The sequence below is a fragment of the Bubalus bubalis genome, chromosome 10, assembly GCF_019923935.1.
Source record: "Bubalus bubalis isolate 160015118507 breed Murrah chromosome 10, NDDB_SH_1, whole genome shotgun sequence".
Taxonomy (NCBI): domain Eukaryota; kingdom Metazoa; phylum Chordata; class Mammalia; order Artiodactyla; family Bovidae; genus Bubalus; species Bubalus bubalis.
The window spans coordinates 53,928,394-53,954,622 of record NC_059166.1 but is presented as its reverse complement, the minus strand read 5'-3'; the positions used below and the strand labels follow the sequence as shown (position 1 = coordinate 53,954,622).

Below are 26,229 nucleotides of genomic sequence, written 5' to 3'. Positions count from 1 at the left end.
TGCGCACTCCTGTTTGATCTCCACTGCTTTGAGGTGGAAGTCTTCCCATTTAATTTGTGACTTCGGGCTTCAGCTATCTCCTGGTTGCTCTGAGAATGAGCTTTGTATTTTTGCTTTCTGTTCTTTTTGCCCTTGGATAGTTTTGGGGAGGAGAAAGGGGAAGTGTTGATTTTATGTCACCATTCACACACTGGAAGCCCTCCTTGTAAAATTTTTATTAATATTTTTAAAATGTGAAGATTTTTATTATTGCTTTTGATTTATGAATGTGAAACAACTATTTGCTTTTAATACATTTTTATATTTTTATTCAGGAATCTCTAGAGGACCTGTTTGTCAAATGAAAATTTGACAATTATATGATTAAACAAATTGCAGGAAACTGAGGAAATTTACTTATTAATGTAGAAGGATATTTTTCACATTTCCCCTCCTCACAGAAGATAGTAAAAACTGTTTAAACACTTACAGGAAAACCTCAGACTTTTAAATTTGTTTATACTTATAAAAAGTATATACAGTTGAGATATTTAAAAGCTAGTAAGTTTAATTGAAGAACCTGGAACCTTTTTATCTTGCATTCACTTATCTCTGGATTCATTAACAGTTTGTTTTGTATGTCTACATTGTAGAGTCAGAGATGGTTAAGTTGTACCTTGGCTACATCTTATGCTAGAGATGATTCAAAAGGAGTGTAGAATGATTTTTCCCTTAGAATTTTAAAATATAAAAACTCAAAAACAAAGTGATGACTTTTGGTAAACCATTTCTAGTTCTTGTATGGTCATTTTTATCAGTCTTTCTCTAAACAGACCTTTTTTCAATGGCATGCATCTTTGCTGTTCAACCAAAGGACTTCAGAATTACTTCTTTTATGCCAATTCTTACAACTTGCTCTTGGTGTAAAATTAGAAGTTTTAATCTTTTATCAGATTTACATTTTACTTTTGTTGAAATTATGTATTTTAATTTGTCACATTCTTTGTCTTCAGAATGAAATGGAAGTAATATTTAGTCTCATTAACCAGTAGATAAAAAGGAATGCTTTATGTTCAGAAAGGAAAGTAGAGATAATTGAAATGTACATACTCCTGTTTCCCTCTTCAAAGTATTCAGTCTCTGCCTTCGTTGTTTGATTTTGGCAGATAGCTGTAGGTTTGGTATTTGGGACATTTGAGGTGGAGAAATTGAAGAGTTCGGTTATTTAGGAGAAATGGAAGTGTACTGAGCCCTTGGGAGACAAATATGGTTATTTGAAGAATTAAGAACATATTTGCTCATTTTGGCCTTTTGTCTCCACACAGTGCACATAGTTGGAATCTGTTATAAAGGATAATTAATGGCCATGCAAAACATATTTGTTATTCGGGAATATTCACTGAGAAGAATTCTTGTTCCTGCAAACTATGCCGTTGTTTGTTCCTCTCTTTTCTTTCTTTCAGCAGTGGTGAAAATAGTATCACAGCAGGGCTAGCCCATGGGAAAAATTTTTACTTGTGTATCTTAGTGGACAGAAAATATGTTCAAAATGCTTGAGGCATAGTAGCTGCTCAGTAAATAATCTTCTAAATTTATTTATTAAACTTTAATTTTTGAACTAATTTTAGATTCACAGGAAGGTACAAAACATATGCAAGGAGGCCCCATTCACCCTTCATCCAATCTCTTCTGATTTAATATCTTGTATTTCTATTGCACAGCATCAAAACCGGGAAACTGAAATGGGTACAGTTCTTAGAGCTAATTCAGGTTTCACCAGTTGTACATACATGTGTATGTATGTGTGTGTATAGCTTAATAACATGTATAGCTTTCTATACCCAGCAGTGTCAAGATACTTGACTACACTCTGGCCATTCCGAGTGCTGCCTATGTATAGCCACACCACTGCTCTCCATCGAAAGCCCCTGGCAACTGCTAATGTACATGTTCTCCAACTCTATAATTATGTTATTTCATAGATGTTTTATAAATGGAATCATTTGTATTCTTTTAAGTTATTTTGTCTTTTGAATCTTTGTGCTTTTTAGTTAATAGTATTTTAATATTGTTGACTTTTGCTTGCTGATGTTCAAATTTTGTTTTGCCTCTTTCAGTAGGTTTCACTTGCCAACATATAAGTCATGCTGTCAGTGTGCACCATGTAAAAAAAGCAATAGCTGAGAACCTGTGGTCAGTTTGCTTGGAATGTTTAAAAGAAAGAAGATTCTGTGATGGACAGCCAGTACTTCCTCCTGATATCTGGTTGTGCCTCAAGTGTGGTTTTCAGGTGAGAAGTCTCTTTTTTGTGACAGTTTGTCTTAAATATTTTCCTTAATTGCTCGCTCTGAGTTGGACTGTTGGTAGTGCTTAGAATTTAAGATAAATTTATTCTGTGTTTAGATAGAACTCTCCAAGGCCAAGCTTAGAAATGTTTAAGGTAAAGTAAAATGTACATTGTGTTCAGAAAGTTATAGTGCATGGTTTATAAGTATTTTGAAAGGGAATCCAACCTACTTGCAGTAGTTCTCATATGTGGACCCTCCTTTACCTATTTGTATTTACTTAGGAAATGGATCCAAGCCTTTTTAAGAAATCTTTTGGGATTCATTTTCTTTTCTACGAGAAGTGATTTTTCTTTTTTTTTGCAGAGTAACTTCTCGTAAGAGCTTAGACGCAACTGATACTATTAACAAGGGAATTTTTAAATAAAATTAAAAGTATATATGTATATTTTTCAGTAAGAGTTATCTTTATTTATCTCATATAGAAAGCCAGAAGTAGGGTCACTCCTGAGTTAGTTACTTCAGTGGAAAAAACATTAAAAACTGAGATGTCTTCCATTTTTCTGCTGTGCTATCCTATTCCATGGTTTCAGGATGGTCAAAGATGTTTCATGCATTATGTATCATACAGCAATCCCCAAAGGTCAGAAGGAGGGCAAAAAGTACATCCCTTCCCATATGTAAAACTTTTTCAGAAACATACATTAGACTGCCCCTCATGGCACATTGACAGAAATTGAATCTCATTTCTGTACTTACCTGGTGAGGGGAGTTACTGTGATTGGTCTGAGTCTCAGTAGTTTTCAGTGGAGTTGGGTGAGGTGTGTAGGGTATTAGAAGTATGTGTACAGGGGAGGGGCACTGCTGGCCTGTGAAGATGCTCAGTGTTCCACTGTGCATCAGAGAAATGGTATGGAAATGAACTTGGCTCATGCCTGTTTTTACTGTATGACAAGAAGTAAATTAAATTAGCCTCTCTGCAAGAAGTTGAGTTTAATGAGAATCTAAATTGCTTTCTGAAACTTTTTTAAAAAGTTTAAAACAAAACTCCCCCCCGCCAAATTTCAGCCATTTGTTTTTTTTTTAATCTTTTAATTCCTGTGGGGTTCATTAGTTCTGTATCAGTTAACATTCTCATTTACAAAGACCAATTTACATTCAGTTCAGTCACTCAGTCGTGTCCGACTCTTTGCGACCCCATGAATCGCAGCACGCCAGGCCTCCCTGTCCATCACCAATTCCCGGAGTTCACCCAGACTCACGTCCATCGAGTCAGTGAGCCATCCAGCCATCTCATCCTCTGTCGTCCCCTTCTCCTCCTGCCCCCAGTCCCTCCCAGCATCAGAGTCTTTTCCCATGAGTCAACTCTTCGCATGAGGTGGCCAAAGTACTGGAGTTTCAGCTTTAGCATCATTCCTTCCAAAGAAACCCCAGGGCTGATCTCCTTCAGAATGGACTGGTTGGATCTCCTTGCAGTCCAAGGGACTCTCAAGAGTCTTCTCCAACACCACAGTTCAAAAGCATCAATTCTTCGGCACTCAGCCTTCTTCACAGTCCAACTCACATCCATACATGACCACAGGAAAAACCATAGCCTTGACTAGACGAACCTTTGTTGGCAAAGTAATGTCTCTGCTTTTGAATATGCTATCTAGGTTGGTCAGAACTTTCCTTCCAAGGAGTAAGCGTCTTTTAATTTCATGGCTGCAGTCACCATCTGTAGTGATTTTGGAGCCCAGAAAAATAAAAGTCTGACACTGTTTCCACTGTTTCCCCATCTATTTCCCATGAAATGATGGGACCAAATGCCATGATCTTCATTTTCTGAATGTTGAGCTTTAAGCCAACTTTTTTGCTCTCCACTTTCACTTTCGTATCTGACATATCAAGGGTGTGCTGCGTGCTGCTGCATGCTCAGTCCTGTCCAACTGTTTGTGACCCCACGGACTGTAGCCTGCCACGCTCCTTTGTCTGTGGGAGTTCCCAGGTGAGAATACTGGAGTGGGTTGCCATTTAAGGATAATTTAGGTTTTGATTAATTTGAAATGAACTTGTATGGAAGTCATACAAATAGTGTTCTATTTATCTTTAGGGATGTGGTAAAAACTCAGAAGGCCAGCATTCATTGAAGCATTTCAAGAGTTGGAGAGCAGAGCTTCACTGTATTATAATTAATCTGAGCACATGGATCATATGGTAAGTTAGATTTGGTTAGTACTTGTGTCTATTATAAAAAATATCTGAGTTTTATAAGGTAATATATCTAAAGCTATTATATCAGCTTGTGTTTTTAAGCCTGAACACAATCTGTAAAATAAGAAAATTAACATTATCCATGAATATAAAATTTAAGTAAGAAAGAAATTTAGTCATATCTCTAGTTTTCTTTAACATTTTCTCTGTACATTAAAGAAAAATTCTTGCTAGTTGATTTTTGCTAAATTAGAATTCCAGAGGAGGAAAGTATCAGTTCTTCAATAGTCAACTGGTTTGGTGATTCCCTACAGGGGATAGCCTAAGCATATACGGTTTGTGAAAACTTAAGGATCTCTCAATTTCAGTACTGTTGTCATTTGTGTTGATAATTCTTCATTGTGAAGGGGCCTGTCTCATGAGAGGACAGAGTTAGCCCTGGCCTCTAACCACTGGGTGCCAAGAGTAGCTTTGCCAGTTGTGATAATCAAAACTGTCTCACAGCTTTGCCAAATGTCCCCAGGGGTGTGGATGGGGCAGAATTGCTCCTGTTCTAGAGTCACTTGACATACCCACATCAGCTTCTCCCTTTCCTCTTTCATGTCCAGTTCGTTCCTGCCTGTACCTGAAAGTATATAAATCTGTTCATTTCTCTCTCGAGCCACTGCATCTACCCTGATCTCCGGCTATTCCTGATGCCATCCAATCTGACATTACACAGAGTGATGTTTTTAAAATGTAAATTGGATCATGGCAACCCTTGCTTAAAAACCTCTCATGGCACTTCATTACACTTAGGATAAGTGACCCAGACTCTTTAATTTGAATACTAAGGCTCTGTATGAACTGTCCCTGGTTATGTCTGTAGATGTATCTCATTGCTCTTGCCTCACCCTATGTATTTCCCTTACCCCTTAATTTAAAGACAAAAGTGGATAAATACTAACTTTATTTCTTGATGTGCAAAACTACTGAACATGTTTTCATAATATTTGCTTAAATTTATTTCTTTTTAGGTGTTATGAGTGTGATGAAAAATTATCAACACATTGTAATAAGAAGGTTTTGGCTCAGATAGTTGATTTTCTCCAGAAACATGTTTCTAAAACACAAACAAGTAAGTTCACAGCAGTTGCTAAAGAAATTTGTATTAAAGTATAATATTTTATAATTCTTATAAAGAAATGATACATTTATAAAGAGTACTTTGAATTTTAGTGTAACCTCTCAGTATGAGTGCTGTGAATTCTTAGGTAGCAATTTTGTGATGTTATCTTACATAACTAATAATGAGAAGATGGAGAGGACTGGATTGTGGGCTTTGGAGTCAGATGGTGCTGAATTTGAATTTCGGTTCCACCTAAATAATTTAATTGTCTATGTGACTGTTAACTTCTTATTTATATGATAATTCTATCAAGTGGGAATGTTGTAACGCTTAGACATGTTCTCTAAAGATTAGAAAGTAATGTATATAAAAATACTTACATAAACCTCGACACATATTTATGAAATGACGTCTGTTATTTGTTATCATTATAATGCCATCCTGACATTCACTACCTGGAATTAGGCTAACCTGGCAGATTAAGGGCTCAGTTCCCAAAAGATTGCCCTCACATCAGACACCATTCTCAGGCTAGGAGTTCTCAGGCCCCCTGCATTTCTGACCAACTGGCTATCAAGGTGCCCACTATCTTCTTAGTTCAATAATTTATTGGAATGACCCAGAACATAGGAAAGTGCTATACTTAAAATTATAGTTTCAATATAGCAGCAACAACAAAAAAAGACACAAATCAGGACCCACCAAAAGAAAAGATATAGGCTGAGATGTGGAAAGGTACCAGACATGAAGCTTTTGTATCTTCTTCCTGTGGGGTCAGGATGCATCACCTTCCCAGTGCAGTGATGTGTCAGTACACCCAGGGTATTGTTAACCAGGGAAGCTCACTGGAGCTTTGGTGTCTGGAGTTTTTAGTAGGGTTTCATTGTATAGGTGTGGTTGATTGAATCACTGGCCACATGATTTAACTGAGCCTCCAGTATCCCAACCCTCTAATCACACGTTTGCTCTTTCTAGTATGGCTGGCCCCCATCCCAAGTCATCTCATTAGTGTACACTTTCTAGAGTCCCACATGAATAAAAAAGATACTTTTCTAACATAAACTCTCAAGAGTGATGTGAGGGGCCCACCATAAGTAGAATAGATTCTCCAGTCACTCTGGAAATCCAAGGATTTAGAGAGGTCTTCTCAGGAACTTGGAACAAAGAGCAGCCAAATTCTTTATTATGGAAGTGATGTATTATATGTTGTATTTTCTTATCTTACATATAAGTAATATGTAATACATGTTAATATATATTAAGAATACATAGAGAAGCAGTTTATTCAATCAAAAATGTTAAGTGCCTACCACTTAATACTTTATTTGATATGAAGTGGTAAAACAAAAGCAGTTTTAACTTGTCCTCATGGAGTTTAGAGCATAGGGAGAGAGACAAACATAACACACATGTAACTTCTGATAAGTGCTACAAAGGAAAGGAACAGATTGCCGTGATAGGTGGTCTCATGGTCATAGTGATCAAGAAAGGCTTACATGGCGGGAGTGTGGTTTGCTGGCAGAGAGCAGAATGTGATGAAGGTAAGATACGGTTGTCAGGTCATGAAGGATACCGTAGGGAATTCCATGGTAAAGAATTTTTATTTTATTGGAAAAGTCAGGGAAACTGTTGAAGTGCTTTAAGTACAAATGTAGTAGTCATTCCATCTTTTTTAAAAATAAAGATTACTCTGCCAAATGGAGAATGGACTGTTGTGTGTGAAGAGAGGAGGTGGGGAGATCCTTAAGGAGGTTATTGGGGTAGAGCAGGTAAAAGATGAGGAGGGGTTCTGGTGGAGAGTGGTGGACTAGGTGTAATGAGTGAGGAAGAGTAGGAGGCATCAAGTACAGATCTCAGAATTTTGGTTAACAAGGCAAATGGGGATAAATGGCCATGATAATTTTGAAATGCCTTTGGAGCAGGAATTGAACTGCTTAGTAGGTGGCATCAGAAACTGAAAAATTATATAAAAGTATAGTTTTCAGCTGTGTTTTCTGTAGCCCAGTAGAGAATGATTTTTTTTTTTTTTTTGAGAATGATTTTTATTAGCTATTGCTCTGAGACAGTAATGGTGAAAACACTGGAGGAGGAGCTAGAGGAGGTAAACTCAGGTTCTTGGACAGCAGAAGAAACGATTAATTTTATCACTCACTCATTGGAAAATATGGTGGTTGTAGATATTTAATACTTAGAGAGCAGATGTTGGTCTTGATGGCTGTCTCCTGAAGGCTGCACATTACTTTTGTTGGCCAAAAGAAGAAATGTAGGGACAGGATGGCATGGGTGCCAAAAATACAGTTGTAGAAGTTATTTCCTCTGGATTTTTTACGTTAGAGCTTCCTTGAGGTTAAGAATAAAGACAGTCTGATTCCATTGAATTTTACAGATTTCTTGTGTATTTATTATCACAAAGGATATTGTAAGGTAGGGAGTGTAGAATGGGAGAAAAATCATGGGGGGATTTGGCATTCAAATCTGACTCTTTTCAATCACTAGCTCTGTGACCTGGAACAGATTATTGTTTATCTGAGTCTCAGGTTCTTTTATTTCTTTTCTTTTTTTTAAATATTAAATTTATTTATTTATTTGTCTGCGCCAGGTCTTAGTTGTGACATGTGCGATCTTTAGTTGCAGCATGTGAAGTCTAGTTCCCTGACCGAGGATCAAACCCAGGCCCCCTGCTTTGAGAGTGTAGAGTCTTAACCACTGGACCACCAGGGAAGTCTTGTCTGAGCCTCATTTTCCTCAGCACTTCATCCATCTTTCCCATGAGAATAGAGGTTGACAAGACCTTTCTTAAGGTTTAAGGTGTGAAATTAAAAATATAGTGATGTAATTCGAATAGAATTTATATTTTGAGTGATATTCACATAAAATCCTTCAGAAATTCAAAGAGGAATACAGTATTCAATTGAACTCAGTAGGAATCACACATGAGTGGATGAGCTGGCTTCCAAGTTGGTCCTTAAAGGATAAACTTTGGACAGGTAGAAGACATCATTTCAGGTGGTGAGAAGGAAGTGCTAATGTAAGCTTTAACTGTCTATGGAACCAGGGTAGCACTTGGAATGGGGAAACAGGTTCTTGAAGGAGTTTGAGAGTGTGTAGAACCTTTAAAGTCAGGGAGAGACATAATTCTGAATTCAGGGTTTCCAGAAGGTCTAGGTCAAAATGTTATTATCTCTGTGTTCCAAGTTTCAGTAGCTCTTGGGCAAGTTTGATTTAAAATAAGATCCCATGGTATTCTAGAAGTAAGTTTTTTGGGATAGTAATATTATTATAAAATGCTTTACAGATCAAATATGGAAGTTGCTATTGGGGTTTGTAAGAATGCTGGATATGATTATATAGCTATTTTAAATGATAATCATGAAGATTGTGGAAATATAAAAACGTCTGTATATGGGAACTCAAAAAGACTATTAAACTGTATTCACTGTGTTCAAGTGAAAGGATAAGAGTGACTTAAAAGGAGCCTTTTTATATGTTAAGTAAAAATAACTACTGAGAGGAAAGCCTGTACCTGTACGTTAAACATGTTTTTAAGTTACATGATGCCTGGTCTCATTTCACATCTGATGCATCTAGTTCAGCCTCTCTGCTCAGTGAATCTCAACTTTTGTTCCCAGTAGCTCTTTAGACTCTATCAATATTTCTCATATTAGAAATTAAAACTAAAAAAATTAGAATGTTTTTTAATTTTAAAAATAGTAGTAATTTAGTAATAGTAGTAATTCCATGACATGTTAACACAAATATCATATTTTTAGGACAGAGAACTCTTTCCAGAACAACACAAACCTAATCAGTGGCATTGTTTTACATTTTTACAACTCTCTTGAATGTCTGGCTTAATAGAAACAGCTGGATTCTCATAGCTACTTATGCATCCAGTCTGTTCTGATATCACATGGCATGTAGCTGCTGGAAAACTGCTTTGTATAACTGAGAATGAATGAAAGTTAAAAAACCAAATAACATCTTGGGCTTATTATGAAAATGCTGTTGAGCTTAAGGACGCTCAAGAGATGGAGGTCATCTTCAGATCCCCTTTGAGAACTGCTGAACTAACACATTTCTATCCTTGTAGTTTCTGTCTTCCATCTTTCTTACCTGAAGGCTTGGCTCAGATCCTACTTCAGTGACACTTTCCCAGTCCTTTGTTTTATCTCTCTCTGTAGCCTACATTATAATCTTAACACTCGGTTTTGTTGTGTTCAGCTTTTGTGTGTATCTGTGTCTGATTTATACAATTGTACGTGTCTTGAGGAATGTACCCTGGCTTACGTTCTTTCTGATTCTCATAGAACTAGGCAGTAAATACTGTTGAACTGAATTCTTGCATTTTCACCAAAACACCCCTGAATATTATCAAATTATTTGTTCATTCAGTCTTTTAATATAGCTGAGTTTCTACCTTGCGCCAGAAACTGCTAGATGTTGGAGATAGAGTAGTGCATGAGACAGATCTGTTTCTCAGTTCCTGCCATTATTGATCTTTTAGTCAGTGAGGGATATTGACAAGTCATAATTATAATTGCTGCTTAAATAGTGCTGTGATGGAGCAAGTACAGTGGACTATGAGAACAGTTTGGAGTGGTATCTAACCTAGAGGATCCAGGAAATTTTTATTTAGAGTAAGAGATTTCTAAGCTGGGAGCTAAAGGACAGCTAAATATTAGCTAAGCAGGGAGCTGAAGGACAGCTAAATATTAGCTAAGCAGAAAGGGAAGGAGAGATAGCTTATTGATGAAGGATCTGTTCAGGGATTGTATAGCTGCAAGATTGAGTTTTGTGATGATGGCCATGGTGAGAGGTGAGAATCTGGAGGTAAGTGGAAGTACCAATTGAAGGGCCTTGTAAGTTTAGAGTTTATCTTGCAGGCAGTATTGAGCCACTTATAGGTTCTAAGCAGAGAAGTGGATGATCAGTTACGTAGTTTAGAAAGACCATTTACTGTGCAATGGAGATAGATAGGAATGCCCTTGTATGTATACCTGCCCACTCATATGGCAGTGTCATTTTATTTTATGACTCAATCCAGACTTCTAAGGACAGTGGTTAACCAGGAGGTAGAGGAATGTGGAGAACAACCAGGTGAAGTCATCGTTATTTGATTCCAAGGTAGAGGAATAGTGGGATAGCAAGTTTTTCCTTTTTATTCTTTGAAGATTAATCTTTTCAGCTGTAGAAATGGGCAAATTACATTAATACTACATGACTGGTTTAGGTAATTGCATTAAGCAGTTGAGGGAACCCTAGTGCTGGTTCCCAGAAGAATGCTTACAGCTGTGTAGATCTCACATCTGATGCTAGGATTTGCTTTAAAAAAAAAACTCTCCACAATCTCCACCTCAAACACATATCAGAAAACTAAAAACAACAAATAAAATCTCCTTATAATGAAAAGGTCATATATAACACAAGATTGGAAAAAGAGCAAGAAAACTTTCGTGTGAGACCCACCCAGAAAACCAGAAATATGTGGGCCAATTTTCGCAGAGGGCTTATTGCTCATTTTGATAGTCTTGTAAATATCACAGAAGTATTCTACAAACACAGGAATTCCTGTCGAAATTGTGTCATTGCATATATGTGAACTAGGCAGATGGTAGAGAATCCCACATTCTTTTCTAAACCAGTAAATTTGAGTAATACTGATGGGATGCCATTTTCAAAGAACTTAAAGAGAGCATGAAATATTATATTCTGTTCAATTCATCAAGCTTGTGCTCCTGATGTAAAAAGACATGTTGGTTCTTTGGTTTTATTAAGTTTGTTGTACCTGTTTTTGAAATAAGAAAGTATATACATTTGGAATCTGAAATAATATATCTGAGTATAAATAATATTGTACCCTTTTACAATAACAATATATAATGTAATACTTTTTAAAATAAATAATACAGTTCTGCTATAAAGTGACAGTTGTATGCCTAAAATTTGCGTTTTCAAAAAATAAGTACTAAAAATAGTTATTCCCATATATGAACGGGGTTAGGGACAAAAAACATGTTGAACATTTAAAAAAACAACTTATTACCTGTAGGGATTTAAATCTGGAGTTCCTCTTCCGAATTACAGAACACAGAAAACCACTTGAATGAATTTACTCAGTTCTCCCCAAAATGGTGCTAACTTGTACCCTTCTGGGTATAGAGGAAGATGTTAAATTGCATACAGTGGGTACGTATAGTATTAGGGCTTAATATTTTTTGATGAACCCTTTGAGAAGGGCTGCTATAAACTTTAATAAAGCTATAAATTCATACACCAAAGACATCCAGCAATTGATTATATACAACTTTTGCTTGAAAGCAGTAGTCTTTTCTATCACCACTAGCATTTCATCAGTGTCTTAAGTTGTTACACTTAGAAACCTTATCATCCATTCTTAGACAGACAGATAGCAGATCATAATGGATGTGTGGATTCTGAACCCAGATTGCCCAGGTTTGAATCTACTCTGTACAATTAGCTGTGTGCCTTCGTTTGATCATGATCTTTACAATGAGGAAAGTTAACAGAGGAGATAATGCTTTCAGATTCTTTCTTTAAATAAGCAAACTGCAAAATAAGTTTGCTTTCCTCATGCCTATGGGACACTCAGGATGCACTAGTGTTCCAGCTCTGGTTTAACCAAGACAGTTCACAAATATTTATGCCTTTGCGAAAAGAGCAACATTTGATATTATTTGGCAACAAATCCACTGTTGGTTGTTTTCAGTTTTCTCCTGCTGTCACTTCAGTCGTGTCCGACTCTGTGCGACCCCATAGACGGCAGCCCACCAGGCTCCCCCGTCCCTGGAATTCTCCAGGCAAGAACACTGGAGTGGGTTGCCGTTTCCTTCTCCAATGCATGAAAGTGAAAAGTGAAAGTGAAGTCGCTCAGTCGTGTTAGACTCTTAGCGACCCCATGGACTGCAGCCTACTAGGCTCCTCTGCCCATGGGATTTTCCAGGCAAGAGTACTGGAGTGGGTTGCCATTGCCTTCTCCCATGATGAGCAAAACTGCATCTTTGTTCCTGTGATGAGCAAAACTGCATCTCTGTGTATTTGCTTCTCTATTTCTGTAGGTTAAATTTTTTGGAATTTCTGGCCAATTTATAAGCACATCTTGAATTTTGATTACTGTTGTTAAGCTGTCCTCTAGAAAGACTATGCAAAGGATATAGTTGGCAAGAATACTCATTTTTCTGTGTCTAACTTTCTTTATAGTTTTTAGCGATTTTTTTGGTTTTGTTTTTGGGGGTTTGGAGGGAGCAGCAATGAAATTTTTAGAGTCATTGTTACTAAGTCCACCAGTCTTTTTTGTAACGGTTTTTTAGCCTTTGAGATCATGCTTTGAAAGTCTTTTTATTCTAAGGTTATAAACATATTAACTCACAATTTTCTGGTACATTAAGGATTTTTTAAAGTTTATAATTTAATATCTGCTGCTGCTAAGTCGCTTCAGTTGTGTCCAACTCTGTGCGACCCCAGAGACGGCAGCCCACCAGGCTCCCCCGTCCCTGGGATTCTCCAGGCAAGAACACTGGAGTGGGTTGCCATTTCCTTCTCCAAGGCATGAAAGTGAAAAGTGAAAGTGAAGTCGCTCAGTCGTGTTAGACTCTTAGCGACCCCATGGACTGCAGCCTACCAGTCTCCTCCGACCATGGGGTTTTCCAGGCAAGAGTATTGGAGTGGGGTGCCGTTGCCTTCTCTGATTTAATATCTAGAGTTGGTTTAAATGGTAGGGAATCTTTGTGTTGGACTCATTTTTATTGTAGCAAAATTTGAGGTGCTTAAGATTACTTTTTAGATAGTCTTAGCCAAATTTTGAAAACATTTTTCTTTTCTCTTTATTTTGGCTCTGCTGGTGCTTCAGCCAGAAAGTGAAGACTTTGTCTAGTTTATTTTTTTGTTATTGTTGTAGCAGCTTTGTCCTTTTAATTATACCATCCTTCAAAACCTCTTGAAGTTCAGCCCTTAGTTGCATTCATTCTGTGTTCATAAAGGAAGAGTTCTTAAAGTGAATATGATCTAAAATCGCTGCCAGATTGAGAAAGCTTTGTTGTCTCTAAAAGCAAAATGATCAGTAATTATTCTACGTTGGAAGTAATAAATTGCATTTTATTAAAATGCATACCTGTGTGTAGGTCAGATAACTGTGAGACTGATTCAAACACCCTTGTTTTCAACTAGAAACTTAAACTCGCAGCTGACAGTTTCAGTAAGCAAATGTACATGAATACTTAGTTTCTAAAAGTTTTACCATGATGTAATCATGAATTTCAGGCTAAATTTCTCTATGCTATTCACTGTGTGTCAGTTCCTTATACTCCAGTCATAAATCATAGGCAATTATAAATAATTACAGATAGTGGTACATACAGTATCTGGTACACAGTGGACATTTAATAAAGCAATTTTATTTGAACTGTTACCTTTTACATTTATAGTTTACATATATTTATACAAATTGTTTCATATATAACTGTTTCATTGTAACCATGCTGCTTAGTAAAATGAAAAACATGCACTTTAAATAAGATACATATAAATAGTTCTTAGAAAATGTCAGTCCATTTTCTAGTCCTATTATTGGATCTATTTAATATTCAAGCCTAATAACATAATTAATTTTGAACGTGTTCTCACAGAGTTACATGTAAAAGTCAACAAAACAGACTCTTGCCACTTGTGCGAAGTAGCTATTTAACCATGAAATAAACTATTTTTATTGCCATTGCCCCGTGGATATGTTCTTCCTGGCAATGCTGTCCATATTTGGTGGCTCTGCATGGAGAGCCAGGTGGTGCTGAAAAGCATCGCACAGTGAAGCGTGGATATATCTAGGTCTGACATTTGTCATCCCTTACTGCTGAAGGGAAGGGTAAAATCTGGTTTTCCATATGCTTATGCTTTTTTTTGCCTGCAGTTTTGACCAGATGGTCTTATGAACATTGTTTACTTTAAGATGCTATCCCAGATGTTTTGAAAACTGATGGGTAAATGTGATATACAGATACATAAATCATTTGCACTTTATGGTTTAACAAATACTATTTGGCCTTATAAGATTAAAATATAATTTACTTCTGGAAGTATTTTCCCAAGTGAATAATAAATATAATTTATAGATATATAGTATATATTTATATGGAGTTAATAGTTTATTTCCCCCAGCCACTCTGTTTTCATAGTAAGCTAAAACATGGCAACATTTATTAAGAACGTTAACTAAAGGGAATACTTGTGAGAAGTCATATTTGTTAGGGGTTGAGAACAGTCAAATCTGTACGAATCTTGCCTGCTATTTTTTTGTAATTCTTCTCATTGTGCATAAATCACTGAAGAGAAATTACCTGGCAAAATGACAATGGATTTATAATCAAAAGATTATCATTTTTATTCTGGGCAAATCACTTAACCAGTTGGAGAATGAGTTTTGTAAAATCACAGCAACAACCTTGCCCCCAAAAAAGGGACACTGCTTGGATTTAATTATTCTTTTGTCCTAAATCTCTTAAAAATCACTGTGAAGCCATCCAGTGGCAATAGCTACAATGATAGCCTGAAATCTGCCAATTCTGGACTTCAGTTGGAATATCAGATGTAATTAAGAGGTGGACTGCTCCCGTTTGCAAACCAGGATCAGCATGGGGCTTCCTCTTGTTTGTGCAGTGCTTCTTCAGCACTGGCTGGCTTTTTTCATTTGCTTTTGCATTTCCTTGCAAGTTTGAATACTGTCTGGCCTTTTCCCCCTTTTCCTTTTCTCTATGCCTGGCCTCTGTACTTCAGTGACCCTCTCCATTGATTGTACCAAGCTTTGTCCCCAGACTCTAGTATGGGCTATAATTCTTATCATTTATGTTTAATATCTGGAGGACAGGAGGAGAGATCTATTTTTCTAGTTCTTTTCTGTGTTAATTCAGAATTCTAGGGTTGGGATTTAAAAACAACTCTTCGTTATCTGGATAACAAATATCCAGTAACAACCAATAGTGTTTAACATAGGAATAAAGGGGGAAACAGGAATAAAGGGGGGAAAACAGGTAATAGAGTTTATGATAAAATGTTGTGTCACAGGGTAAAAGTTGAGTTGAAGGAAAAATCTTTTCTTTGTAATAGATTTGGTTAGTGAAAGAAACATCTGAGAACCCACAGATCTATTTTTCTCACTAAGATGTTTCCACATTAGGAAAAAAAGCAGGATCACAAAAACCATGAAGTCAATGTGAAAGGCAAAACTCACATTAGCAATTTAGGAAATCCAGTTAGAAGTGAGATAAACTTGAGGGGAAAATCCCCAGAAAATACAGGAAATGATTAAAGAGAAGAAAGCGAGAGCAGACAAACAATGGACATGACAAATAGCTCATGAAGATGTGGGTGTTGGCGTGAATAGCAATTTCGGGGGGCTCTCTGGGCTGTTTTTCACACACTTACATAGTGCTTAGCATGCCAGATACTTTGCAAAGTAAGTTTAGCTCATTTAATCCTTATAAAAACTATATAAGAAAATATGTTAATCATCCCACTTGATTGATAGTGGAGCCCTATAGCTAGAAGCCTTTGCTTTGGCAAAAGTCACAGGTTGTTCCTTTGACCAACAAGGTGTGCATGATATCAGTCTGCCAGTACCTGAGACTGAGGTTTCTCTTGATGGTGTTTGTTTCCCACTCCTGCCCTGAGAAAAGGGCCGCCTCAGCGCCTTTATATCTCCCATAATGCTTTTGTACAGAAGGCTGTGGAGGAGATGTCTTAATTTATTTCCTCTTAAGAAGTCATTGGAAGCATATAAAGCTAAAATTTGACTGTATTTGCTGTTTAATGTCGTTGGTTTTAATTTATATTGAGCTTTTAAAATATATATGTTCTCTTCAACATCACACCCCTGTGGAGGATAGAGCAGTCATAAGAGACATTCTCTTATCTCCATGAATCTGGTTGGAGAAGCAGACAGCCACTTAAAAGTTAATTAGCAATGCAGGACAGCATGTCAGTATTGCATGCGTGCATGCTAAGTCACTTCAGCTGTATCCAACTCTTTGAAACTCCCAATGGACCACAGCGTGCCAGGCTCCTCTGTCCATGGATTTCTCCAGGCAAGATACTAGAAGGGGTTGGTTGCCATTTCCCTCTCCAATGTCAGTATTAAGTAAATAAAAATATAATTGTAAATACTGTAAAATCTGAGAGTTGAGAGGAATATAAAAGAACATCCCTTTAAAATCAGAAGATTTGAGAACTTGGCAGTTTCCTGTCAAACTTCAAATTATAATGATTTAGAAATCTGTTAAATAGATAATAATCAATAATATCAGTTCATAAATGTTAGAAATTTTTCTTCATTTTCATAGTTATTAAACATGATGAATTGATATAATTTGCAAATCAGTGTTAATTATGCAAGTCAGTAACCCCAAAACATGCACTTTACCATACCCTTAAGTATTAGATATTTTACTTTTTATATTATGCTGTGGGGTTCCCCACCCCCCAGCCCCAGGTTCTGCATCCTGGGATTCAGCCAACCACAGATCAGAAATATTCCCTCCAAAATTCCAGATACTTCCTAAAAGCAAAACCTGAATTTGCTGTTCACTGGCAACTATTTATTTACATAGCATTTTTATTGTATTAGGTATTATAAATGATCTAGAGATGATTTAAAGTATATGGGTGGATGTGTGTATGTTACATGCAAATACTGTGTCATTTAATATGAGACTTGAGCATCCATGGATTTTATTTTGACAGTTTCTAATTTATAGAAAGCAAGAACTATACCATCTCCAAATTACTACTGTATGGTGTTTTTAAAATTCCATCACATTTCTTCTGTTTATTAATTGGCATTCTTTGGTCAGGAAACATTTTTTATTTTATCCTCATTTAAAAAGTCTATTATCAATTCAGACCCATTCTCATTTTGTTCAGTGAGTAGTACTCTTATCAGCACTCTTCTTTATTTTGATATTCAAATTGTTCCAAATTGGACCACTGGAAACCTGTTCAAAATGATGCCTGTGTATTTTGACATACTCATCTTTTTTTCTTCTTTGGAGTACTTATTTTCTGGAATAACAAAAATGGTATAAGCTCATTTTGCCTCTTTTGCTGCCCCAGGTTTAGAATCAGCCTTTTCTTCAAAGAGTCTTCATTTGTTTTAATGGACAATGGTATTTAGAAACCAAGATCTTTTCTACTTGCTTGTTTAAAATTCATTTTAAGCTACTTTATTTTTAAATTCATCTGGAATTCTACAGGGAGGTTTGAAGAATGGGTGTGTATGTATTAAGATGAATTAAAATGAATTACTTTAGCTGTAAGATACAAAACAAGAACTACTTATTTCCATTTGTATTCTTGCCCCTCAGAAACACTGATTCAGAGGAAAAATCTTGTTTAATTTTAAATAATATATTTAAATTGTATCAAATGATATGTATTTAAAATCTCATATCCATTGTGTTTTCTCTAACTTAGGTGCATTTTCTAGAATCATAAAACTTTGTGAAGAAAAATGTGAAACAGGTGAAAAAAATAAGGGAAGAAAAGGTGGCAGTGTAACATCTGTAAAGGGAATTACAAATTTAGGAAATACTTGCTTCTTTAATGCGGTCATGCAGGTAAGAGCCATGAGAAAGCTTTGTAACATGTAAAAGTTTGTTTTAATTGTGTTTTTTGGCACACCTTGGACGTCAAATAGCAAGTACACCTTGGACTGCTAAATGTTCATCTAGAAGTTTGTCTGTTTTGTTTTTGATTGTTTTAGGCTGTCTTTAGCCATTGGGCTTCCCTTGTGGCTCAGCTGGTAAAGAATCCACCTGCCATGTGGGAGACCTGTGTTTGATCCCTGGGTTGCGAAGATCCCCAGGGAAAGGCTACCCACTCCTGTATTCTCCCTGGAGAATTCCATGGACTGTATAGGCCATGGGGTTGCAAAAAGTCAGATATGACTGAGCGACTTTCATTTTCACTTTAGCCATTGTCGTATAGTACATATGCCGTCTTTTTCCACAGTGATTCTGAAAGACCTCTGTATTTTATCATGGCTCTGTCAGTAATAGTGATATTTATTAAATGTAAAATGTGTTTAGTTAAATTTTCTTAAAACCTAAAGACATTTTTGCTATATCAGATGCTATTTGAAACTTGGAAAGAGTATTTATTCTGTGAAATTTGAGGCATATTATAACTGAATCAGAAGATAATACTTTTATTTTCTTTCAGAACTTGGCACAGTCTTACATTCTTACTGAATTGATGAATGAAATCAAAGAACATGGTACAAAACTCAAGATTGTTCCTTCCTCTGACTCTGAACTGGTAAGAAGTATAATTATCTGGATAATAGCTCTTTTTAGATAAGCTGGTAATGTTGCCAAAATCTATTTTTCTTACTTCTCAGAGCTATCCATTGAGATGGTAGTCAGGGAAGTTGAAAAAATAATTCAAAAGCATTTTGTGAAAATAAATAATAAGACTTAAAACTTCTAAAATCAGAGCTTTAAGATATGTTATGCTTCAAACATCTCATAAGTCAAACAACAGAAAAAATACTGAGACAGCTTTTGAGTAGACATACTAGAAAAGACTAAAGTGTTTTGATTTTTGTTGAATGAAACATCTAGGATTCTTGTTCTATATTATAAAATCTGTATTATAAAATTTATAGTTATTGGTAACATTTACTTAAATACAGCATTTTTATCCTTTAAAGGTAGATTTAATTTTAATAGTGATCATCTAAAGGTTTTTTGGAATCTAGTTTGATACTGGGTTTTTAAACTAGTGAGAAAGGGAAAAAGGCAGCCTCTGGCATTTGGAAGCTATCCTGATACCCACAGTTAGGCCATGATGTTCACGTGAACCTCACAGAATACCAGCCTCAAGCAGGGTTACTCCAAGACTGTTAAAATGAGACAAAACAAGTCCGCTTAATACTTTTGTCCAAACCAAGATTACTCTTCCAGTGAGAAAATCCCAGTCACCTTCTCTTGGCCAAAAGGAGTCACTGTGACTTTTTTTTTCACTTGTTACAGCTTTATCTTCATTCTAGTCTCCTTTTATTGAGATATTTCATCGTAGAAATACCCCCACTTTATTACAGCATCCAACTGAGAGCAGACCTTTTCTAAAATTATTTTCCTTAATTTCTTCCCTAAACCACCCAACTGAAACCCAAATCCTCCATTGGTTCTTTTGAATACCTCTGATTGAGACACTCCATGGTTCCCTGTTGTGTGTGTTCCCCCTCAAACCAACAAGTAATGAACCCATCTTGTTCTGCTCCAAGTGTGTTCCTGGTGGTCTTGGAGGGTATTACACTAATAATTAAGATTCCAGTTAGAAATTGATTTGGAGAAGGTGATGGCACCCCACTCCAGTACTCTTGCCGGGAAAATCCCATGGACGGAGGAGCCTGGTAGGCTGCAGTCCATGGGGTCGCGAAGAGTCGGACACGACTGAACGACTTCCCTTTCACTTTTCACTTTCATGCATTGGAGAAGGAAATGGCACCCCACTCCAGTGTTCTTGCCTGGAGAATCCCAGGGATGGGCGAGCCTGGTGGGCTGCTGTCTATGGGGTCGCACAGAGTCGGACACAACTGAAGTGACTTAGCAGCAGCAGCAGAAATTGACTTGTCTATGTGTGTTTTAGAGGAACAAAGAGTGAAGGTATAGCTCATAATCTGACTGTTGAAATTCTTAAAAAAGAGGAATTCTAAAACTTCTTAGCCCAATATAGTAACCTTAGATTTTTCTTCCAAGGAAGCAATTTTGAAAGACACTATGGTTGTATTTTTTGTTAAAAAGTCAGTCTGTAAACTCACTGCCCTTTCATTCTCTTGAGATTTTAATGGTGGAGCCCAGTTGCCACCTTGGGAGCTAGTGAAGACTGCTTTACAAAATAATGATGGTGTTTGAGAAGATTTCTGACTAACTGTGATCTGATGTTAGATTTAAGTATTTCACACTTGAAGCTGTGAAATTAGTATATGGCAATCAGATATTATAGCTGATCACTGTAGGTTTGTGTCATTCTAAGAGGAAAATTTTCAGTCTTAGGTCTTAGTTTTTTAGGACATAATAGTTGACCTGAGTTGTCGGACTATCAGTATAGATCAGTGCTCTTTCACCAACTGTTTCCTTTGGGCCTTTGTAATCTGTATGCCTTTCCTTTCTTTTCCGTACCTTATTGTGGCTCAAACCACCAGTAATATGTTGAACAGAAGTGATAAATGTCTTAGTCTCCGAATTAGGGAGAAAACACTCAGTACTTCATTATTAATAAGAGTAGGTATAAAATAAGTACAAGGTAATGTATTTTGTGACATAATTCCCATTCCTTATTTTATTAGTAAAATATTTGGAAAAAAGAAGAGTATGGGGTTTTGCTAATAAATGTTTATGATTATTTGTGAATATGTACAAATAACAAGTCAATGAATAATTTTAGGAGAGTACATGAAGGGGCAGTTAAAAGCAATGAAAGATTGGTTTTTCACTCTTGAGCTAATAGTTATATAAAGTAAAGGGCAGAAGATATGAGAATACCTATATTTTTCAAGGTAAGGCATTTAATTTCATTTTTTATATAGTTATCTTGTATATGAGGGAATAAAGCTTTTTAATACACTTGAGATGGTTTAGTCATCATTTAAACAATATAACTCTCTCTTAGATTTTTTAATGACATTTTATTTTAAAATTGTTTATTTCTGACAAAGAATTGATCCTGTTTTTAAAGGACCCATTAGTGGTGGAACTTTCAAGCCCTGGACCATTGACCTCAGCCTTGTTCCTGTTTCTTCACAGCATGAAGGAGACTGAAAGAGGACCACTTTCTCCCAAAGTTCTTTTTAATCAGCTTTGTCAGAAGTGGGTACATCTACTGTCTTAATATGAATGATCATGAGTTACGAAGCACTAATATGCTTATCTGGGCTTCCCTGGTGGCTCTGACAGTTAAGAGTCTGCCTGTGATGCAGGAGACCTGGTTGGATTCCTGGGTAGGGAAGATCTCCTAGAGCTTACTATGAGTAGTTTGACACTTACTGTGACATTGCCGTTATGTCTTGGACTACCAAGAGAAAGGGACTTTCCAGGTGGCAGTAGTGGTAAAGATCCCACCTGCCAATGCAGAAGACATAAGAGATGCAGGTTTGATCCCCAGGTTGGGAAGATCCCCTGGAGAAGGGAATGGCAACCCACACCAGTATTCTTGCCTGGAGAATCCCATGGACAAGAAGAGCCTGGTGGGCTGTAGTCCATAGGGTCAGCGAAGAGTTGGACACGACTGAAAGCTACTTAGCACACATGCAGAGAAGGAACTAACGTTTGTTTAGTTGCAGCTGTGTGCTCTATGTAAATTATGTCTCATAATGCTCTGAAGACGTGATTGTTTTCCCAGTTTTATGTATAAGAAAACTGAGACTGCCAGAAGTTGAGTAGCTTCCTGTGTTTCATGAGAACAAGGCAGGGTTTAAATAGATGTCTGTCCTGACTCAGAAGCCCATTATGTAATACCATAAAGTAAGAAAATTATAGAATTGTAAAATCTAAAAGTGCTGTTATAGATCATCTAGCTTAGTTTTCTTATTTTTTTAAGATGAGTTTTGAGGCATGCAGAGTTTAAGTAAATTTCCCAAGATATTGCCAGTATGGTTAAAAACAAAACCCTTATGTGCCTGGAAATAAACACGTTCATAAAGGACCTGGCTTAACTTTAAAGCATTCATTTATTCTGTCATAGAAATTTGAAAAAAAAATGTGTGTGTGTGTGTGTGTATATATATATATATATGTTCCTAGTTTTGTGATATTCTGTGGTGTGTCATGTACCTTAAGGGTGTCCCAAAATTCTCAAAAGTTCAGTATACTGTACTGTGAAGCTTGACACATTTACGGTACTTGATGTGTAGTCATTGCTTAATAAATGTTAGCTATATTGTTTTCAGTGTCCTGAAGATCTCATCCTCATGGGAACAGTAACCATATTTTGTGCTTCTGTTTATAGAAAAAAGAGTAAATTGAACCTTTGAATATATGAATATTGAATATATGTTATTTCAAGGTGATTTTAAATAATAGTAATATATTATTGATATAATTACTTTATTTCTTTATTTTTCTTTCCTGTTTTGTTTTTAAATCATAGGGCCCCTGCATTTAAAAGTTTTCAACAACAGGACAGTCAGGAACTTCTTCATTATTTGCTGGATGCAGTGAGGACAGAAGAAACAAAGGTCAGATTTCTCAATGTTTATCACATATACTCTTTAAGAAGAAGGTACAAAATTGAAGGAATTTTACCAAAATTTTAACGTACAGTTGAAAGTAATTTGACTTTTTTTTAAACTATTCTGTTTATCCTCCTCTTTTTTGCCCTGCCTACCACAAGATTATTTTTTTTATCACTTTACAGTTCTATTATCCTTTATTAGTTTATGTACTTTGACTATAAATAACAAATTAATTAAAACTAGCTTAAATAAAGAAAAAGGAATCTAATATTCCAGATAAATGGGGATACAGGACAGGAAGTTTTTCAGAAATCCAGAAAGTAGTCTCCTTTTCCCCCTGGTCTCTCTGGCTCTGTAGATTTTCTTTATGCATGTCTCTGCAGACTGAGTAGCTTCTTTGCTTCCCTGTCTGAATGGTAGCTCCTAACTGCCATGGCTTGCATGTTGCAGTTCCACGGCTTGCATGTTGCAGTTCCACATGTATAAAGATGAACTGAATCCTAATTTTAAATTCCCAAAAGAGAGAAACCTCATTGTCCCATGTTGGATTACAATTCATTCAGGGACTAGAGGACTGGGGTCCCAGCCTCCTGAGTCAGGGTCTGTTGAGTAAAGAAGATCTAGATAGATTTCCCAAACAGTATTTACTATAACCCTGTCCCTTAATTTAGTGGCTGTTGGTTGACTCTAATATTAAATTAGTTATTTACACCTTTTTTGGTGGGGTCCTATGCAAACAGGATACAGTGTTTCGGAAAAAATGCCAGACATTAAAGATGTCCAGTATACAGCACATATCCCCCACTTCCTCCTTTCTCACTTGGAGCAGACCCTGCTAATCATTTCATCGCCGTTCCACTGAGTCAGGATTCAGTCTCAGAATCGTTCTCGACATAGCACTCTGGACAGTCTCTGCCAAGCCTAATTGTCATAACAGGTGAAAACACTGTTTCCTGTTCAAGGTGAATATATTTCTTAATCTATATGTTAATATGCAGTAGAACAGCCAGGTGCAAGTGAAGTGCTGATGTGCTTGTGGTAGGTGTTTCTTTTTTTACTATGAAGGGTGGTATCTTTTCTTTTTTAATTCGGCTTTTTTGAATTGTACATGAGATTGTAGTGTTTCTTTATTCTGTATGGCCAGTTTTCAGTGAAGAGACAGTAATGGTTCTAATAATTTCTCATAAATTATCTTAAAGAATGAGTCAGTTACCAAACAGTGTTTATTATACTTCTATCCTTAATTGGCTGTTTATAGGGTATCATATTAAATGAGTTGAATTTCCACTTCATTTTAATGGGGCTTCCCTGGTGGTTCAGATGGTAAAGCATCTGTCTGCAATGCTGGAGACCTGGGTTTGATCCCTGGGTCCGGAAAATCCCCTGGAGAAGGCAATGGCAACCCACTCCAGTACCTTGCCTGGAAAATCCCATGAACAGAGGAGCCTGGTAGGCTACAGTCCATGGGATCGCAAAGAGTCAGACACAACTGAGCGACTTTACTTTTTACTCACCTACTGTTTAAAATCAGGTCTGTTGTCTGTGAACAGATTGTGATCTCCTCAAGGAATGGTATTCTATGTGCCTTGCACTTAGTGGGTGCTCATTTAATGTTTGTTCAATATGTTGTCTGTGTTTATGCTTTAAATGGACAATTTCATTTACGTATTGAATTGGGAAGAAAACAGTTTCTTAAATGAATAAACTAGCTAGTTTTGGGGGGCATTTGCACTTATTTTGAATATGTTATAATTTGAATAAACTGTTAAATTGAAGGGTAGTTCTGCATTATGTTTTATCTGTAATTTGTTTTGAAGAAATCAGTTAAGAGTAAGTTTTGGGAACATTAGTACAGTCCCCCTGAGTTAATAATTCATTACATTTTCTTAGATCTAGAAACTGATACCAAGAATGGAGATACAAACTTAAGTGTTTCAGACTACCAAACTAATGATCTAATTCTATACAATACTGCTGATTAAACTTTAATTTTAGGGACTTCCCCTGCAGTTCCATTGCAAGGGATACGAGTTTGATCCCTAGTTGGGGGACTAAGATCCCACATGCTGCACAGTGTGGCCAAAAAAAAAAAGTTTAATGTTAATGCTTGATCATCAGTGACTAGTATGAATATACATTTTTAAGCTTGCTATTTAAAATGTAACCATAATTATTTCACTATTTGAAAAACTATTGAATCTGATTTACTAATTGATATTCTTATTGAAGGGATTGATCCAAGGTAGCAAAGTAGAAAGAGATGCTCTGTGTTAGGAATAGTAAATGCATTTTGACCTTCTGAGCCTACAGATGACACAGTAGTTACTTTAGGATTAATTGAAGCCATCAGTTGCTAGAAAGATTTTTTTTCTTTTCCCCTGAGATTTACAGGAATATGTTTACTACATGGTGGTCATGTATCATTGTAAATGGAATTAAAAGTCACCTTTTTACAATGTTTTTCTCTGTTGATATTACAAATAAAGCAATAAAATCTATCATTGTAATTTTTTTTTCGATTTTACTTTCATTGATGGCATTCTTTGTTGTAATTATTCTTTTGTCGTAATGCGTTGGGATTCACAGTATCTTGAAAACTCAGGCAGTACAGCAGGAAACATTAGTTTTTGAAAGCTCTTATCTTTCTTCCTCTACGTGAGGCTTTTAGATGGAGTGGCAGAATTAAAATGTCAAGTCTTGGATATGTTCTGTCTCGTAAGCAAGGACAGTCATGCTGGTTGGGTACAGTGAGTACCCGGGCAGGAGCGGCATTGTCTGGCCTGGGAACTCCACAGCTGTTAGTCGGGCTGCTGCTGTGGTTTGTCAGCACCATGTGTTCTTTGATTGAAGGAAGGCTACAGCGGCATGTCTGCCACCAGACTCTTCTCGTGATGGTTAAAAAATGGCTGACCTCCTTTCATCTTGTTTCACTAAGGTCTTTTTCTTATGACTATGAAGTTGATGAATATAACTCCCTCTTGCTGAGTAGAGACATAAAAGGGATCATTTGTGGAAAAATTGTAAATTTTTCTATATGTGAAATAAAGTCAAATTCACAATAAGGGCTTCTTTTATAGGTAGTCTTTTCAGCTTAGAAATATATGCTTCTTGACTTTTTTTCCTTTTAGTTTGAGCTATCACTAAATTAATGGTATTATTACATTTTTATTATCAAAGATTTATCACTTTAATCCATCATTAGGTAACATGATTTTATAGGTAGAATAGCTCTGCTAACTTAAATTATGTGTTTTGCATTTTTATTTTTAAAAAGAGTTGAACAAGGAGGTTTGAACTGGTTGGTCCTTGATACTGCGCATTGATTAATGTGCTGCAGTTGTTCGTAGCTCTCTGACCAGTCTTTTTTAAAAATCTAAATGGTTCAAAGCACAACTCTTAACAATGAAGGTTGTAGATGGACCTAAACC

At 36.4% G+C, this 26,229-nt stretch overlaps 1 protein-coding gene across 10 annotated transcripts in view; it reads left to right on the top strand.

Annotated features, from left to right (window-relative positions):
* Positions 1-26,229, top strand: part of USP45 (ubiquitin specific peptidase 45) — a 56,264-nt gene that overhangs the window by 6,521 nt on the left and 23,514 nt on the right. For 7 of the 10 annotated variants that reach the window (XM_006052446.4, XM_044924337.2, XM_044924336.2 and 4 more), the window contains exons 3-9: positions 2,097-2,269; positions 4,357-4,460; positions 5,474-5,574; positions 18,040-18,182; positions 18,787-18,882; positions 21,307-21,437; positions 22,717-22,804. In XM_006052446.4, the coding sequence (XP_006052508.1) occupies positions 2,097-2,269; positions 4,357-4,460; positions 5,474-5,574; positions 18,040-18,182; positions 18,787-18,882; positions 21,307-21,437; positions 22,717-22,804 (836 nt within the window). Of the gene's footprint in view, positions 1-2,096; positions 2,270-4,356; positions 4,461-5,473; positions 5,575-18,039; positions 18,183-18,786; positions 18,883-21,306; positions 21,438-22,716; positions 22,805-23,541; positions 25,300-26,229 lie in introns of those variants that run through there. The other 3 variants (XM_044924338.2, XM_025294635.3, XM_025294630.3) reach the window with 3 other exon arrangements.